Source organism: Crocuta crocuta, unplaced genomic scaffold (assembly GCF_008692635.1).
Source record: "Crocuta crocuta isolate KB4526 unplaced genomic scaffold, BGI_CrCroc_1.0 scaffold243, whole genome shotgun sequence".
In the NCBI taxonomy this organism is placed as follows: domain Eukaryota; kingdom Metazoa; phylum Chordata; class Mammalia; order Carnivora; family Hyaenidae; genus Crocuta; species Crocuta crocuta.
This window is the reverse complement of record NW_027529596.1, coordinates 1,820,864-1,839,200: the sequence shown is the minus strand read 5'-3', so window position 1 is coordinate 1,839,200 and position 18,337 is coordinate 1,820,864. Positions and strand designations below refer to the sequence as shown.

The 18,337-nt window shown below is 48.8% G+C and overlaps 1 protein-coding gene across 1 annotated transcript in view; it reads right to left on the bottom strand.

Annotated features, from left to right (window-relative positions):
• ADCY10 (adenylate cyclase 10) overlaps positions 1–18,337 on the bottom strand; it is an 80,662-nt gene that overhangs the window by 8,208 nt on the left and 54,117 nt on the right. Inside the window, exons 20-29 of the mRNA XM_077761762.1 lie at positions 18,059–18,337; positions 17,712–18,002; positions 10,885–10,954; positions 10,183–10,414; positions 7,538–7,645; positions 6,938–7,113; positions 4,058–4,214; positions 891–1,095; positions 716–812; positions 45–160 (exon numbers count right to left, since the gene is read on the bottom strand). Of these exons, the coding sequence (XP_077617888.1) occupies positions 45–160; positions 716–812; positions 891–1,095; positions 4,058–4,214; positions 6,938–7,113; positions 7,538–7,645; positions 10,183–10,414; positions 10,885–10,954; positions 17,712–18,002; positions 18,059–18,337 (1,731 nt within the window). The remainder of the gene's footprint in view (positions 1–44; positions 161–715; positions 813–890; positions 1,096–4,057; positions 4,215–6,937; positions 7,114–7,537; positions 7,646–10,182; positions 10,415–10,884; positions 10,955–17,711; positions 18,003–18,058) is intronic.

Sequence of the window (18,337 nt, the reverse complement as noted above, 5' to 3'; positions counted from 1 at the left end):
TGTCAGACCCCCAACTTCGTGTCAATTTCGAAGGCCACGCTCACCGGAGTACAGCATGATGTCCAGGCAGACGAAATAGAAAAACGCCTTGCTGAAGATGTGCTCTTCCGATACAGAAAGGTCCCACAGCCACCCCAGCACGTGGATCAGTTGTTTGTGTCTGTGGCACAGCAAGGCGGTACGATTAGGACGTGCCAGGGAGGGGGCTCCGTGCAGCCCACGCTCCAGACCAAAGGCGGCCCTCTCGCAGATGTCACACCCACTCCCGAATCTCACAGTGGCTCTTCGCTCAAACTGTGGTCACGGACGCCTGGGTCAGGGCGACCAGAGTCAGGCCAGGGGGCTGGGGCCCTGGTCCCGGCTGGCCCTCTCTGGGCATCCGCCTCCCCTGACTCCCGCCGTGGGGGTGCCGCTGGGGGTGATGTATGTGCAGGGGGCGTCTGGCTGGCTCACTGGGTGGAATGTGTGACTCATGATCTCAGGGTTGGGAGTTTGAGCCCCATAGTGGATGTAGAGATTATTTTAAAAAATAAGAAAATCTTTTTAGAAAATGATGTGCAAAGAGCAGTGGTGTCCCGAAGTCCATGATCATCTTTCACATCCCACTGTAAACCCTGCTCCCTTGCCAGCCTGCGGCCAGGCTAAAGGGGACCCAGAATGCACAATTCCTACGGCTTCCTCCCTCTGATTCTGGAAAACGCTTTCAGCTAAATACCTGTTTTTCAAGAAGAGAGATTTACTAAGCCAGCAGAGGACCATATACTGTCTGTTAGGATTTCGGAGCAGTGCCCACATCTTGTGGGCTCGGAAGCCTGGGAAGAAAGCAATGCCAGGATATCGCAGGGAGTGACTTGGTACCTGCATGTCCCTTCTTGCCCAGCCAACCTTACCTAAGTCAATGGCCAAGTCCAAGTGACCCATTAAAAGCTTGGTGTAGCTCAGTTTATCAGCCACATATGTCACGATTTCAATGCCCTCGCCTTTCAGAGGGAGGTTGAAGATCTGTTCCATGGCCATGATTTCATATTTGAACCACACACCCTCATAGCCGGCCAGCTGGTGGTGCAGTGAATAATCCAGGTAGGCCTTAATGATCTGAAATGGCAGAAGTGGAGAGGAGAGGTGACAAACTGAGATGGCACCCGAGGCAGGAAGCCCAGGGACATTGCCCAGTGTGGGCCAGTATGCGTGTGTTGACTGAGCTTGAGAAAGGAGCTGGTCATTTGGCCACGGCATGGGCTTTGGTGCAGAAATCAAACTGGGTCTCTGCCGCCTCTCTACTGGATCACCCAGGACAAGCTCGATGGCCGCTTACCCCCAGAGTCCCTAAGCAAAAGAATTTTAATTTCTGTAAAAATTAAAGCCGTAGCTTATGCATGTGGATATAAGACCGCATAGCAAAAAAACCCGGAAGGGTTCACTCCAAGATGAATTCAGCAGTTACCTCTTTGGGGAGGCGATCGGAGGGGCAAGAGGGACTTTACTCTTTATTCATTTCTGTGACGTTTAACTTGTTAGAACAAGTAAATAGACTTCTGTTGTTTAACAAAAAAAGAAAGGCAGGTTTAGTTTGCTTTTAAAAAGAGGGAAGAGTAGTCGTAAATGGAATTTTGAGCCTTAGAGAAGTCGGTTACTCTAGAAACATCTCTTTTCAATGGTAAAGTTGCTCCAGACTGTAAGCGCTTAGGGACAGGTNGGGAGGCATTTAGGAAAAAGGGGCTTTGGGGGCGCCTGGGTGGCTCAGTCAGTTAAGCCACCGACTCTTGATCTTGGCTCAGGTCACGATCCCACAGTTCACGAGTTCGAGCCTCACACTGCGCTGTGCTGACTGTGCGGAGCCTGCTTGGGATTCTCTGTCTCTCTGCCCTTCCCCCACTTGTGCTTGGGCTCCCCCCCTCTCAAAACAAATAAACTTAAAAATAAATAGGAAAAAGGGACTTCCTTCTAGAATTCTTCAATTCCACAAAATAAGCAGTCCACAAATTCGGTGTTGCACGCAGTTCCATGGGCACCTGTTAACCCAGAGTCAGCCTGAGGGGGTCCTGTACTCCTGGTCCGGGTTGCAAATGGCCGCACAGGAAGGGCAGGGCGGCCGGAAGTCGTACGGAGGACAGGACTGCGGGGCGGAGAAGGTGCCCAGCAGAGCCCAGGACTTTGTGGCCTCGGACCCAGAGCACGGCGTCCAACTGCTTCGTTTTGTGGGGAAAATATAAAGCCCCTTAATTTATATTCTTAATTTTTTTTTAAATATTTTTATTTATTTCTAGGAGAGAGAGAGAGAGACAGTGTGAGCAGGAGAGGATCAGAGAGAGAGAGGGAAACACAGAATCTGAAACAGGCTCCAGGCTCTGAGCTGGCAGTCAGCACAGAGCCCGACACGGGGCTCGAACCCACGAACCGCGAGATCGTGACCTAAGCGAAAGTCGGACGCTTAACCGACTGAGCCACCCAGGCGCCCCTCTTAATTTTTTAAGGCTTAAACAAATTTGTTTTATTTTTTAAATTGAAATATAAGTAACATACAGTGTTACATTAGTTTCAAGGAAAAGCTCTTTACCTGCCCCTCAGTTGCCTGCTTTACCAGGAAGAAAGCTCATAACAGAGATTCCTCTTTGCCTAAGAAATTTCTCTGCATAATAAGACTTTTTCCAAACATCTCCTCTCACCTTCCTGGTAATAGGCTTCCTCCCCTTGGGCCCTCAGGCAGCTGCCCCGGCCCTTCGCTCATAGAAGCGTCAGTTGCCTGTCTTTGGAATTTCCTGTACATACAACTATTGTCTTTTGTTTTCTCCTGTTAATCCGACTCATGTCAACTTGATTCTTAGTCCAGTTAGAGGGACCCTGAAGGGCAGAGTAAACTTCTCCTCCCCAACAGCCTAGACCCGCAGTGCTCCCAGTGTGGCCCTGGGAACCCCAGAGGTGACTCCCTGGGGCCACTTCAGGGAGTGCACGGAGGTCAAAGGTAGTTTGAGGAAGGTAGTTTGTGTCGGGGGAAAAATGGTGAAAGACTGAAACAAACAAACAAAACCAAACTCGGTGGGTGTCCTGTCTGTGTCACTCATCAAGGTGACCTCTCCTTTTCGTTGTCCCTGGGCTATTTTACGCCTCTGTATGAGGCAGAAAACTGGTAATACTGTAAATTATTCTCTTGCATAGGAATGTCAGTATTCTGGGAAAATGTGTGATTATTGCCCCGTGACTGGACTATTTTTGCCTCCAGTCATAACTGAATTCTCCTTGGAACCAGCTGTAACATCTTACTAGTTCTCAGTAATTAAAGCATTTAATAAAATCTTTGAGATGTGTTCTAAGAATCATGATTTTATCTTTTTAAAGAGATTATCCTTTAGGGGGCGCCTGGGTGGCTCAGTCAGTTAAGCGTCCAACTTTGGCTCAGGTCATGATCTTGCGATTTGTGGGTTTGAGCCCCGCCATCTGGCTTTCTGCTGTCAACGTACAGCCCACTTTGGATCCTCTGTCCCCTTCTCTCTGTCCGCCCACTCTCAAAAATAAATAACATTAAAAAATTATCCTTTAACATTTTCCTTTTTTACCCTCATTCTCTACCAGTATATAGTGGCATTTTCCAGGGGGATCTCCTGATGCTGGAACAGAGTGAAGGTACAAGCAGATTGAGAATCCAGCTGCCTTCTAGGAAGCCAGACATTAAGATATTTGCAAGAATTTACCACATGCCACTCTTCTCACTAAACTTTTTGTTTGGGAAGATTCTTTTTCAATGAAACTATGAATTATGTTAATGTGTAAGAGCTTTATTTTTCTTTAAAAGTATTTTAATAATATCTCAGTTTTGGTTTCTCAGAATTTCAGTAGATTCAACCCAGAGAAATAAAAAGCCTTGAGGTCCTCAGTAATTATGGAGAGTATAAAGTGATTCGGGGGCAGAGTGTTTGGGAACTGCTGGCCTGGGCAAAGCAATCCAGCCAGGAAGCTCTTCCTTGTACCCTCGTGATTTTGAAGCCCCGTCGGCTTCCGCTGGGATTTTCCCTCCAAGTGAGATATGGAAATTGACAAAGGGGCTGCAGAGAGACCCTACCTGGAAATCATCTTGGGTTTCCAGCGCGGTGTTTACTTGCATCATGGCTGCCAGGTGGCTGTAGTACTTGTAGTGAAAGAAGTAATTTAGGCTGTAGATCTGCCACAGCAGGGAGAAGCAGGCCGTTTGCCTGTAAAGCTGCGCCAGCCTTTTCTTCCTGTTGGGTAAAATACACAGAAGGGGCACAGAAAGAAGTACTGTCACCAGCTTGCTTGAGGGGAACGCCATACAGCATCCTCGCTATGGGCTACATGTGAGTATGAGTCCTGTCTCCTTCATAAGACGATAAAACACAAGCACAGTCACTTTTGTGAAGCACATTTTCTCTACCACAGAATGGGGAGCGTGAATACCTACTTTATGATGATTAATCAAGACACTTTATGTAAATCGCTTTATCCCCAGTCAGGACATTGCTATTTAAATGAAGTCATTTATTTATTTAATGTTTACTTTTGAGAGAGAGATAGAGAGTGAGCAAGGGAGGGGGAGAGAGAGAAAGAGAGAGAGAGAGAGAGAGAGAGAGAGGGAGAGAGAATCCGAAGCAGGCTCCAGCTGTCTGTCAGCACAGAGCCAGACACGGGGCTCTAACCCACAAACTGTGAGCTCATGCCCTGAGCCAAAGTTGGATGCTTAACCTACTGAGCCACCCAGGTGCCCCAAATGAAGTTATTTAAAAGGCACAGTTACATCATTCACCACAGTTGACTCTGATAACAGCCCTGGAAGAAAGGAAGACGGAATCAGCCCCATTTTATGTAAGCAGGTGAGAGTCAGCGCCAGTAACTAACTCAAAGCCACACAGCTAGAACGTGGTGATGCCAGGGCTCCAGCTCTGTCCAGCCGGCCACTCCCGGGTGTCATTCCCTCCACGGAGCATTATTCTCAGGAGCTGGCTCTCAGCTCAACGAAGGAAATGAGCATTTTTAACAATCACATTCTGCTATGGTCTGCACGCATCTCCACCAAACTCACAGGTTGAATTCTAACCCCCCAAAGTGATGGTAACAGTGGGTGGGCCCTTGGGCACATAATCAGGTCATGAAGATGGAACCCTCATAAAAGGGGTCAGGGCTCTTATAAAAGAGACCCCAGAGCTCCCCAGCCCCTTCCCACCATATGAAGATGAGAAAAAGTCTGCGGCCCTGAAGGTGGGCCCCTCTCCCACCATGCCGGCACTCTGGTCTCAGACTTCAGCACTAAGCTTCTGCTATTTATAAGCCACCCAGTCAATGCTATTTTGTTATAACAGCCTGAGCAGCCTCAGACACATCCCAACAGTGGAATGGAATGTCATGAGAGGTGGTGAACCTCCCATGCCGGAGGTATTCAAGGGCAGGATGGATGACCACCTACAAGAACATTTGGCTTCGACAAGCCATTTAACTGATAATGTAGCCAACGGTCCTCTCTATGCATGACGACGACGGGAACCTGAGCCAGCTGGCTGCATCGGTGGTGATTTAACAAAACCAAGAGAACAAAATATAATTAGAAATATTTACCAAGAAGCAGATTGTAAATAAAGATGAGAAAGGGGGAAGAAAGAGATGTCCTGGAGATTGTTAAAGACGAATCCCAGGTACTTTCGATTTAGACACTGATGACGCCAATTCTTTTTGGAAATTATTATTTTTTTTAAATATTTTTATTTATTTCTAGGAGAGAGAGAGAGAGAGAGACAGCGTGAGCAGGGGAGGGTCAGAGAGAGAGGGAGTCACAGACCGAAACAGGCTCCAGGCTCCGAGCTGGCAGTCAGCACAGAGCCCGACGCGGGGCTCGAACCCACGAACCGCGAGATCATGACCCGAGCGAAAGTCGGACGCTTAACCGACTAAGCCACCCAGGCGCCCCTGGAAATTATTTTTTAAAGGCTCAGAAGAAACACGGACAGGATAGCATGGGACGTTCGTGACGGCCCTAGACACTCTGACACAAAGCTGCTTCCTGCCCTCATCTCTGAGGTCAGAACCTCATGAGCGACGGTGTTTGAAACCAACATCTCTGCCATGTCTTCCTCATCACCCCTCCCCACCTTTCCCTGGCGATCCTTTCACGCAAGTGGCGGTAAACGAGGCTTGTGAGATTTAGGGAATGAGAAGGCGGGGTGCCCAAATTTGCATTTCAAAACAATAAATAGTTTGTTTAGAATGCGTATGTCCTAGACATCTTGCGCGACATGTGGATACTACAAAAGCGATTCTCGCCCATCAAATGTAACCACGCGTCCTGTAGTTGATCCGGCAAGGCTGCGTGCGACCCGAACTCCAATTCCCTCTGACCCCTCACCAGATGTCGCAGAACTGGGCCCCGCCCGCTCCCTCCTGGGGTCTCCTGAGGCTGGACGCACCATTCCTGGGAGCAAAGGAGCCCAGCGCCAGCTCGTTCCCACCCCAGGCTCCCCCACATCTAAGGCAACACCCTGGGGAAAGCAGGGGGCCTGGTGGGCTTGCAAAAGAGCTGCAGCCTGTGGCTCCTGGCTCCTCGGAACAGCTGTTTGCATCTCAGGCAGAACCTGTAGCGATACTGCCACAGGCCGCTCCCAAGAGGGAGCAGATGTCCTCTGTCTGCCCTCCGGTCCCCAGCTCGGGGGCACTCCCCTCGGTGCAGACTGCCGGCTAGCTGGGACACAGCGAGAAGCTTTTATTGTGGAATATTTCGAACATACACACAGGAAAGCAGAAATGAACGACAGGCACCCAGGGCCACCCCGCCCTGGCCAGGGAGCCTCCCCACTGCCCCGCCCCCCACCAGTGAGCCAGGTCCCAGCCACCAGGCCTTCCGGCGCCCCCCAGAGGCCCAGGCGGTGGGGGCTGACGGAGTCCGTGTAGGTCTCTCTGCGGAGGGTGACCTTCAGCCCTGCCCAGCGCCGTCCCTTACCCCGGAGGTGAGCTCTCTTGGGCCTGTTGATTCAGGTAGTAAAAGTGTCTGTTTTTCTCAACATGGGTCTGAAGAAACAGGGAGATTAAGTTGTACGGGAAGACCCGGTTGAGGAGCCTCAGTGCCTTCCGCAGCATCTTCTTGGCGAGCACCATCTGGCCCATGTTGAAACAGACCTGCGGGCGGGGGAGGAGGCAGGAAGGGCGGTGACCCTGGACTTGGCCGCGAGTTCGGAGACATGTATTTGGGGGGTGCTTATCAAGCAGGCAATTTAAGGCCCGGGACAAAATCCGCCCGTGCCTGGCAGAACGGCACATGCTTACAAATGCTTCCCGGGAGGGACGGCCGAGCCACCAGGTGGCTCCTCCCTGGGGCGCCATCTGCCCCTGAGAACGCGTTTTCCCGCCCAGGGCCGTTTGGGGAGGTGGTTAAAGACATATTTCATAAAGATGTCAAGCGCAAGGTCAAGGGAGACCAGAGGGTGAGGGCGTGTGGTGGCGGCTGGGAGGGCGGTGAGGCGTGTGCAGGGCTGACTTGGGCTGCTTCTCGTAGCACGCCAGTGACGGACAACACGTGCTCGTGTTTCCAGTGGCTTCTTACCTGACCTTTGAGGCTATGAAAGGTGGCGGACTCAAAAGTGTGACTCCAGGACTTGTCTTTCTTGAGTGTCTTCAGCAGCCTCTCCCCCTCGTTCAAATACATGTAGGCCTGCAGCCGGCACAGGGACCCAGAGGCTGGGGTCAGGGGGGGGGCTGGCCTCTCCGCAGGCCCCTTCCACCCCCACCCCCACCCCCAGGTCCTGATGAGGAAGGGCTTCCAGACTAGGCAGCACTGGGTGGGCAGAGCTCCCGGTGAAGACACTGGCCACTGCGTGCCCCTCTTTGCCCACGGGCTCCCTCACTCTGGAGGATGAATCTGGGCAGCTTCCTCCTCGGAGTAATTCCACGGCCCTATTGCCAACGGAGCACCACCCCCTGCCCTTGATGGCATCTCCACATGCCCAAGGCGCGGGTCGCTACTTTCGGAATGAGTTAGGAACCACCCCCATTTCCTTTGCCAGGACCATCTCTGGAAGGTGCAAGGGAAGGGGAAAGCCCTGGGCAACAATCCCCCTTGCACTTTAGGCCTTCTATGACATGGTTACACAGGACAGCCTGGGTACGTGTGACTGCCAAGTCGAGGCCATACCTGAAGAGTAAACTAAGGGGAGGCAGAATCCTCAAGTCCCGGACGGCCAAAGGGGTATGAATGGAAGGCAGAAGAGGGACACAGGGGCTGGCCACAGCCTGGTCCTCCTCGATTTTTTTTGATGGGGGAGAGGCAACCAGTGGCACGTTCTGGGTACCTTGCACCAGGGCTCTGCATCCTGTCATCGTCTTCCTGACGATTCCCCACTAGCTGCTAATTAAAAAGGGGGTATTGCATGGGCTTGGCAAGTTGGGTCCCAAGGCTACCTAAACCTTCTCTTCCTGGGACTCACTGGCCGTCTCCCCCTTTTCTCTCTCTCTCTCTTTCTCTACAAATATATATATATATATTTATATTTATATTTTATATTTTTATATATTTATATATTAATATATAATAAATATATAATAAATATTTATTAAATATTTATATATTCATATATATATATAAATGCATTCCATAGGAGCACCTGTGCAGCTCAGTTGGTTAAACGTCCAACTTCAGCTCAAGTCATGATCTCACAGTCCATGGGTTCAAGCCCCACATCAGATTCTCGGCTAATACCTCAGAGCCTGGAGCCTGCTTCTGATTTTGTATCTCTCTCTCTCTCTCTGATACTCCCCCACTCTTTCTCAAAAATAAATAAACATTAACAAAATGCTTTTAAATGCATTCTAGATCTATCTATCTATCTATCTATCTAATATGCATGGGAGACTTTATCTCTGGCGAACCTGAGTGGCTCAGTCGGTTAAGCTTCCGACTCATCGTTCATGAGTTCAAGACCTGCCTTGGGCTCTGTGCTGACAGCTCAGAGCCTGGAGCCTGCTTTGAATTCTGTGTCTCCTTTTCTCTCTGCCCCTCCCCTGCTTGCACTCTACCTCTCTCTCTCTTAAAAATAAACATTTAAAAAAACTTAAAAAAAATAAATGTTAAAAAATGTTTTTAAATGCATTCAATACATATATATAATACACATATAATACGCATGGGAGACTTTCATCTTTAACATAAATCCTGAGAGAGCTGGGGCTTACTAACATTTTTAATGATTAAATGTTTAAATTTTACAAAGGTCTACCGAACGAGGGTCGATTATGCCGCTGTGATCAGAAGCAGCCGTGAATGTGGAACAGATCACCAGCGTGGACGTGACCTGCGGACGTGGCTGCTCAGGAGGTGACAGCTCCTCCTGACGCTGTCTGAGCAGATGAAGCAAGGCCCACAGGGCCCTTCCTGGAGTGAGTGTACGGAATGTGAGCCTCGCCAGCTGCTCTATGAAAAGTGACCTAAGGTCAAAGAAGTTTGAGAAACACAGTGTGCCCTGGAACCGGCCTGGCCCTCTGGGAGTTCTCCATGTATCCTGGCGAAGTTAGGCCCCAAAATATCTGTGGTAAAGAAACCTATTTAGCCTTATTCAGCTCAGTGCTTCCCAACCTCCTGAAGAGCGAATCTCATTCCATTATACACACCTCAGGTCCGCACGCTTCTAGGGATGCATCGCCCTGGACTGTTATTTACAACTATCCCGGAGAAGCACTGGGGGCTTTGGGTCTAAAGGTATGTATGATAATTTAGCACAAATTATCATGAAGGGTGAAGTGGGGGAGCTCCTTTGGGGATCCCAAGATTCCAACCAGATGTGTGTTTTTATCCAAAGACCTACAGGTATTTAGGGAGGCCAGAGGGCAAAGGCCACGGGGACCGGACTGATGAACACTCTGCTGAAACAGAAACACTGAGACCCAGAGTCCTTTCTGCCTTGTTTTGGGAATGAGAGATGACCCCTCCCCCAACCCCATCGCTCCCATAGAAGTAGGCAGTTCGTGGCAAGTTTCCGATGGTGGCAGTATTTTAAACGATGTCTAATGCTAGTTTCAATTTATTCTCGCTTTCGTTTTTCAATCTCAGGTCCTTTCGCTTCTAAGCAATTTGATTTTTAGAGGAAAGGGTGCTAGCAGGAATCAAGAGCAGGCAGTAATTTCAAGAGCACCCCTGTAGGCTCTGTGGTGTCTAACGCGGGGGTGGAGGGGAGGATCCGGGTAGAAACACCTTACCATGTAATTATCACCCAAGATGAGATAAGCAGATGTGATTTCTAGAAAGTAATATAAGGCTTTGGTTTTTTCTCCCAAAGCCACAAAATGGTGGGCCAGAGGCATGATGACCATCTCCAGGACCTCCTCACACTGGCACGACTCCAGAGGGATGATGTCTTCGTCGGATGTCCTCATCTTTGTGATGACGGCGTCAAAGAAACTCAAGATCTTCTCTCTTATTTCTTCAGGACTGTCCAAATGAGAAATAAATAGGAGTCATGGCTTACTGGTACACTGAGCCTTTGATAGGAGACTATCTAAAAATGAGAAGAGGGGCGCTTGGGTGGCTCAGTAGGCTAAGCGTCCGACTTTGGCTCAGGTCGTGATCTCACAGTTCGGAAGTTTGAGCCCCGGGTTGGGCTCTGTGCTGACAGCTTAGAGCCTGAAGCTGCTTCAGATTCTGTGTCTCCCTCTCTCTGCCCCTCCCCTGCTCACGCTCTCTCTCTCTCTCTCTCTCATAAATAAAAATGAAGAAAAGAGCAAGATAAGGAAACCTAATGTAGAAACTACGGACAGAACTCACCATGCACACACACACCCCAAATGCCTCCCCACTCGTACCCGAGAGGTCCAAAGAACTGACCGAATGATTTTAACAGTGTTCTGAACTAATGACAATTGTCTATGCCCTCCCTCCTGAAGAGTGACGTATGTCTGTACCTGAGGTTTTCAGGAAATAGCTCAGATTTCTTAGGAATCTCTATTTTGGAAAAGGTGATCTCTTCTTCAGCTAGAAAAGAAACAAACAAATGATTGTATGGCTCGGAAAATGTTCCACGTGGCAGAAAGATCTGGTGTCCGTCAAAGACTCTTGTTCCTCTCTCACGACATCCGTGTCGCTGCCCAATTGAGAACTGTATTTCCTAATCTCTGCTGCATCTTAGGTGAACCTGCATGATTAGTTTAAAATGGGATGATTATGGAAACCAACTTCACAATAAAGTATAAAAGAAAAACAACAACAAAAGTAATCAAATGGAATGATATCAGAAGTAATATATGGTGCCTCTGAGCTGAGATGGTGTGGTATCCTCTCCACGTTTTCCTTCCACAGGAAAGCACATCATTGTGAGAAGCTAAGGGACAGCAAAAGGACAAAATGTCAGGGACCTGGGTCCCTGGCTTCCTGTGTGCAAGGCCATTTGTCAACACTTTCATTGGATCATTACAGATGCACGAAAAAAAAATTCTATAGTGTCACTGGGGAGGAAGAACTTTCTCTGCCCTTCAGGGGGTCCTTCTAGCTGAACAAAGAATCAAACTGACATGAGACAGATTACGAGGGAAAATCGAATTAATAGTGTCCATATAAGGAGCCCACACAGACGGAAATTCTAAAGACAGTGAGGCAACATGAGACTTCTGTGAGCTAAGGAGAGGGCTAAGGGTCTGAAGGTACAAGGTGGGGAAAGACCATTTTTGCTGGAAGGTGAGAGGAGATGTTTGGAAAACAAAGGTTGCCGTATTATGCAGATAGATTTCTTAGGTAAGGAGGAATCTCCGTGAATAGTTCTCTTCCTGATAAAGCAGGCAGTCGAGGGGCAGGGAAAGAGCTTTTTCTGAATCTGCTGGGTTTGGATTGCTTTTACCTCAAACTACTGTTCATGTCTAAGTGGGCCATCTTGGGGTGAATTACCCTTGGCCCCAACAGTGTTAAGGCACTGAAATGTTGGTGTTTATTACAGATGATAACATTATCTTAACTAATTTCTCCTGCAGCAACTAAAACTAAGAATTAACGATCTGTAGTGGAGAAATATAGACATTTAAATGTATAACCCAAAGGCTATAACCAAACCCAAAGGCTATAACCAAAGGGCAGAGAACCTTGAAATTAAAACCTTCAGTCTCTCCAGACTCCAATAGATTAGAGACTTCCATAACGATCTTAACACAGGAAACAAATGAGGATGTTTGGATCCAGTCACTTCTCCATGTAGGAGGAAGGAAGAACCCTAGAGAGAGGACGGGACTTGTCTTGCATCGCCTGTTAGCGATGGAATAGGACTAGAATCTAGGTCTCCTGGCTCCAAAGCAAATGCATTACTCCACGCGATGCGGGAAACAAAGGCAGAAGGAAATGGCAGATAAAATTAAATTTCCGTATAACGGGCAGCCCACTGACAAATACTTGAGGCTGGCAGAGTTTCCTCAGGAAGTCCCTACTGTCTTAACACTAATGCTTTGCTAGACGGAAAAACAACCTTAGTCAGACAATAGCTAGGCCTCCAGTATCCTGTGTGTCTTCTTTAGCACATGGAAGTCTCACTGGAAACTTCCAGTACTTTACTTCTGCCCCACCCCCATTGTATATAACCAGTCTCTCCTCAAGGTCCCAGGGCAGCTCCTTCTGACCAGGGGTCCTGTCCCCGTGCCAAAAGTCACCTTTTTGCACCAAAGACATCTTCAAGAATTCTTTCTTGGCCTTCAGCTCCGGACCCTGCGAACCCCACTGTCACCCCAAAATCCTCATCATCCAGCTCTTCTGATTTCTAAAAAAGCAGTTTAAGCCCCTAGTTATCACCTTCTTTTGAACAGCCTTCTGTGGCCTTGTCGCCATAGATTTAGTGTCCCAACTCACGTGAACCCTGTGTAGATGTCTTTTCACACTGCGTAAGGGATAATTTGCCCACCTCTCCTCCTACACTGCCAGTGAGGGTATTTCTAGCCACCAAAAGCTGAATAAATTGAATGATGCCTCTGTCCTTGTACCCCTCTATAAAGTTGTTCTCGAGAGGTCACCAGCGGCTACCAGGGGCTGCCGTGTGGCCAGATCCTAAGGTCACATGTTTGTCCACCTTTTCACACCTCTCGGCAGCATTAAATCCAACTGACCGCTCGCTCCCCCTTTTCACCAGCTTTTGGAACAACCATTCCCTTGGTGGCTTTCCTCACTGGCCGCCCACTTTGCTGTTTCCTGCTCTCTCAGCAACACGCCCAGTGTTGGTAAGCTTTGCTTTGGTGCTGGCTCCCTTCTCTATACACATTTTTCCTACATAATTTCATCTGCCCGTGACTATAAATTCCATTCATATGTCAATGACTTGCAATTTTTTGATCTCTAAACCCTGATATCTACCGTAACTACAGACTCATATATCCAAATGCCTCCTTGGCAGCTTTTGTCTAAATGCCTAACAGGCATTTAAAAATTAACATGATCCGGGGCGCTTGGGTGGCTCAGTCAGTTAAGCATCAGACTTCAGCTCAGGTCATGATCTCACAGTTTTTGAGTTTGAGTTTAGCATCAGGCTTTGCCCTGACAGAGGGGAGCCTGCCTTGGATCTTCTGTCTCCTTCTCTCTCTGCCCCTCTCCCTCTTGTGCGTTCTCTCTCTCAAAAATAAACATTAAAAAAATTAACATGANTAGGAGAGAGAGATAGAGAGAGACAGCGTGAGCAGGGAAGGGTCAGAGAGAGGGAGTCACAGACTGAAACAGGCTCCAGGCTCTGAGCTGGCAGTCAGCACAGAGCCCGACTCGGGGCTTGAACCCATGAACCGCGAGATCATGACCTAAGCGAAAGTCGGACGCTTACCCGACTAAGCCACCCAGGAGCCCCAATCCAAACAGAACTCTTGAATCTCTCTTCCATAAGCCTATATCCACCTTTCCTCATCTTAATAAGCCTCAGTGCCAGAGATGCATTTTCTCAAGGCAAAACACCTAGGCAGTGTTCTTGATGCTTTTCTTTCCGCCATTCAGCCCATCTGGAGTCCCATTAATTTTTCCTCAAAACATACCTGAATCCATCTTCTTCTGCCCATCTTTCCTAAAGTGCCAGCCTAGTCCTCCACCAAATTTTATCTGGACAAGTGTGAAAAATTGATCTCCCTTCTAGTCCTAACCCCTTAATCTGTTTTCTACAGAGAAGGAAGAAGTTTTTATTTCTTTCCTTTACTTTAATTTTTTTCAGAATAAGTTTTTAAAAACATGACTCAAGATTTTCTGTGGCAGAAACTGTTGGTTTCCTTTCTCAACTCCACTGCCCCTTTTCTCCTTAGTAATAGAACTCAGTTTTACTCAGGGCAGCTACTTCCTTACAACTGGATATAGCCATGTAAGTTCTCAGTAAGGCTTCTAGAAAAGTCCTTAAAAGAGAAGGGGCACCCTTTTCATTTCTTGTGGTTTTCTCTTTTTCTAGTCTTAAATGTAAACATGACGGTTGGAGCTCCAGCAGCCATTTTTGGACCAAGAGTTTCTGAAGCTCACGAAGCCTTCATAGGCGTCCCAAAGAGGAGATGAACATTCTACACGAGAGAGAAATGAACCTAAAAGTAAATAAATTTAGGTCACTCCAGCTGGGTCCTTGTTATATACATCCAATACTAATTCTAGTTAATACATCTCCAGTGTGTTCCAACTCACTTAAAATAAAATTTAGATGATTTCTCAAGGCCTATAAGGACCTTGGATGGTTTTATTAATTAATCTGTTTATTGTCTATCATCAGCCTTCATGAAAATTCAAATATATGAGAATAGACACGTGTCTCTCATTTTTATCAGGATATCCCTGGTACTTAGATTACTGCCTAGCACATAGTAGAGATTCAATAAATATTTGCTGAATAAAATGCGCACTTGTTGACAAAAATAAAAAAGGGGGCATCAGGGTGGCTCAGTCGGTTAAACGTCCAACTTTAGCTCAGGTCATGATCTCACGGTTTATGAGTTTGAGCCCCGCGTCGGGCTCTGTGCTGACAGCTCAGAGCCTGGAGCTGCTTCTGATTCTGTGTCTGCCTCTCTCTTTGCTCCTTCTCTGCTCACACTCTGTCTCTCTCTCTTTCTCTCTGTCTCAAAAATAAACATTAACAAAAAGTTTTTAAAAATGCTATTCTTCCATCAACATCTATCTATCTATCTTACACATATGTGTATATTTTTAAAATTTATTTATTATGAGAGTGCATGTGTACACATATGGGGGAGAAAGAGAGAGAGAGAGAGAGAGAGAGAGAGAGAATTCCAAGCAGCACGGAGCCCGACATGCGGCTCGATCTCACAAACTGTGAGATCATGACCTGTGCCGAAATCAAGAGTTGGATGCCTAATGGACTGAACCACCCAGGCCCCACAACATCTCTCTATATTTTTTAATGTTTCAAATTGTAATAGTGATAGAATGAGATGCAGAGACAAGCAATATTGGCTAGAGAAGGAAACAGAGTTGGGGAGGGGCATCTGGTGGCTCAGTCGGTTGGGCATCGACTCTTGATTTCGGCTCCGGTCATGATCTCACGGTGCGTGAGTTCAAGCCCCAGGTTGGGCTCTCCTGATAGTATGGAGCCTGCTTGGGATTCTCTCTTCTCTCTCTCGGCCCCTCTCCCACTTGCACATGTATTCGCGTGCACACGCTCACTCTCTCTTTCTCTCTCTCTAAGATAAATAAATAAGCATGAAAAAAATTTTAAAAGAAGAAATAAAGTTGGGGAATACAAGATATGGTTTTTGTCATTCTATCGTCTATCCCTTGGGTGAATCATATTATTTATCATTCTCAATTTTTTCCATTTATGAAGGAAATATTTGATTAATTAAGTAATTCCCTACTTCAAAGAGAATCTGTAAAAATCAGAAGGATAAACTATATACAAAATGCTTGCGGGTTCTCAGAAGAAAGGAGAAAAGCAAAGATACCACCTGCTCATCTCGATGTTTCAAAGCTGTCCGGGCGCCTGGGTGGGCCAGACAGGTGAGTGTCCGACTCTTGATTTCAGCTTAGGTCATGATCCCAGCGTCGTGGGACTGAGCCCAGTGTCGCCTCTGCACTGAGTGTAGAGCCTGCATACGGTTCCTTCTCGCTCTCTGCCTGTGCCTCTCTCCTGCCTGTGCCTCTCTCTCTCCAAAATAAAATTTTAAAAAGCTGTTGTTTTCCCGAGTCTTCTGTCCCTGCCACACCCCAGCAGCACGCGGGAAGAACTTATAATGACTCCACACCGGCTTCTTCTCCTTCTGATCCATGAGGAACCTTCACCATCCAGACTCTGAACCGAAAGACTGACTTTCCTGGTTTTGTTTGTTTGTTTTTAACATTTGTTCATTTATGAGAGACAGAGAGAGAGAGAGCATGAGCAGCGGAGGGGCAGAGAGAGAGAGAGAGAGAGAGAATCTGAAGCAGGCTCCAGGCTCCCAGCTGTCAGCACAGAGCCCGATGCGGGGCTTGGACCCACGAACCGTGAGATCATGACCTGCGCTGGAGTCGGAAGCCCGACCAACTGAGCCCCCCAGGCGCCCCAGACTGGCTCTTTTTTTGCAAAGGAAGCCGGGCAAGTGTTGGTACCGTGTCAACAACAGGCTCGTGCCACAGCGCAAAGCTGCTCTTCGCCTGCTCACGTCCTGAGACGGCAGAGTCTGGCTCACACCCCTGCTGCATCCGGGAGCCACCTCCGGGCCCGTTTGCCGGCACTGCCCCACGGTCCCCCTGCACTTGGGGAGGCTCGGCGGACCGGGCACAGCGCGAGCTTGGCAATTAGACTTGCTTGTGATTGAATAAAGCCCGTCACTCATTCTGGACAAGTTACCGAAGCTTCCGAAACCTCAGTTTTCTTGTGTATAAAACGAAAACAATCTTCCACCTTGAAGGCTGACATGCAGCTCGGTGAGAATGCATGTGAAGTACAGAATGAATGAGAGTATTTGTTTTTGTACCTACTATGTGCCAGGCACTTTACACACGTTTCTTCCCAGTGTGTAATAGCCACCAAATACAGGAATCCTGTACTTTCAGCCTCTGCTTTCCCCACCAGATTTAGCCAGAGTCACCACGGCCTGGCTGGGTCCCGCAGCCCACCGGCTCCCCCTGGCCGCCCAGGAGGGGCTGGGACCGGGGCCGCTGCCCTTGGCGCCACACCCATCCTGCCCACCGTGACACAGCTCCTGGTCCCCACGCCCCTTGTCCTGTGTCTTCCCAGACCGTGTGGCTGACTGCTGCTACCAGACTGTAACCTTCTCATCCACAGGCAGCCTTGAACCCCTGCCATGAGCCACAGCCCCCTTTTCTGGGGTCCTGACCTGCTTAGCCCTGACCCCCCCACCCCCAACTCACGTTCTTTCTCTGCGGGAACCTTGTTTCAAACTTGACTGACAGAGCAGCAGCATTCTTACCTGCCAAGAAACTCCCTCTTGCTCTCTTTCTGTTTCCGCTTCAACGTGTGAGGTCCGTCCCACCCTCCCCGGAACCTTCTATTCCATCCCTTGCTGTGAATTAAGCCGTTTTCTTCTTCTGGATATTTGCCTTTGAGCTCTGGCCGCACCCCACTTCACTAGGCTCCGGACCCCACCTGCTCTCCGACAGTCTCACAGCAAGGCTGTTTCCGTGGACGCAGCGGCTCACGTGTCCCCCCCTCCCCGGCCCCAGGGACATAAGGTACTCAAGCCTCGCCACTTGTGGAGGGAGCCCAAGCCTCGAGGGGCAGGAAGCCCTCAAGGGCCGACCCACTCCCTTGCCCAGGAATAGTCAGGACTGACCCAGAATAAAGTAAACCTACTTTTGAAGCCGTGGGACTTGGCCATCTTCTTAATCATGTGCAGGTCCAGACTGTTGAGCCGAATGTTCACCGTGAAGTGGTGATAGGGGATGAAGTCCCCGCTGCGGCAGTGGTCACACCTGTGGGCATTCTCCTCCAAAAAGCGGGCACACTTCAGGTGCATGGCTTTCTTCTGGTCCTTCAGCCACAGCTCATAGGCCGTCTTCTGCATCATGGGCTTGCAGAACCGAATGATGTGGCACTCGATGACCTCGCTTTCCAGCTCGCGGAGCTCTTCCTCCTCGCCGTGAGCTGGGANGCGTGCCTTCAGTGAAGAGGCGGCGCGGGTCACCTCGGGTTCTACTCACCCATCCCTTCGTTGGGCTTCAGAGACAGGGAGCGGTAGTTCACCTCAAACGAGGCCGCGTTCTGTTTCAGAGCCATGCGGAGCTCCTTGCCATTCCGGAAGCAATCGAAGATGTTGGACTCCACTAGGCTCGCCAGGGCCTTGATCATCCCCTTCATGTTCCAACAAGGGAGAACCTCGAACAACAGCTCTGTGGTGAAGGTCAGGCCGATGATGGCAGCGCACCTCACCAGCATCTGGTGGGACAGGCTCATGCTGTCCAGCTGCACCAGGGAGATTT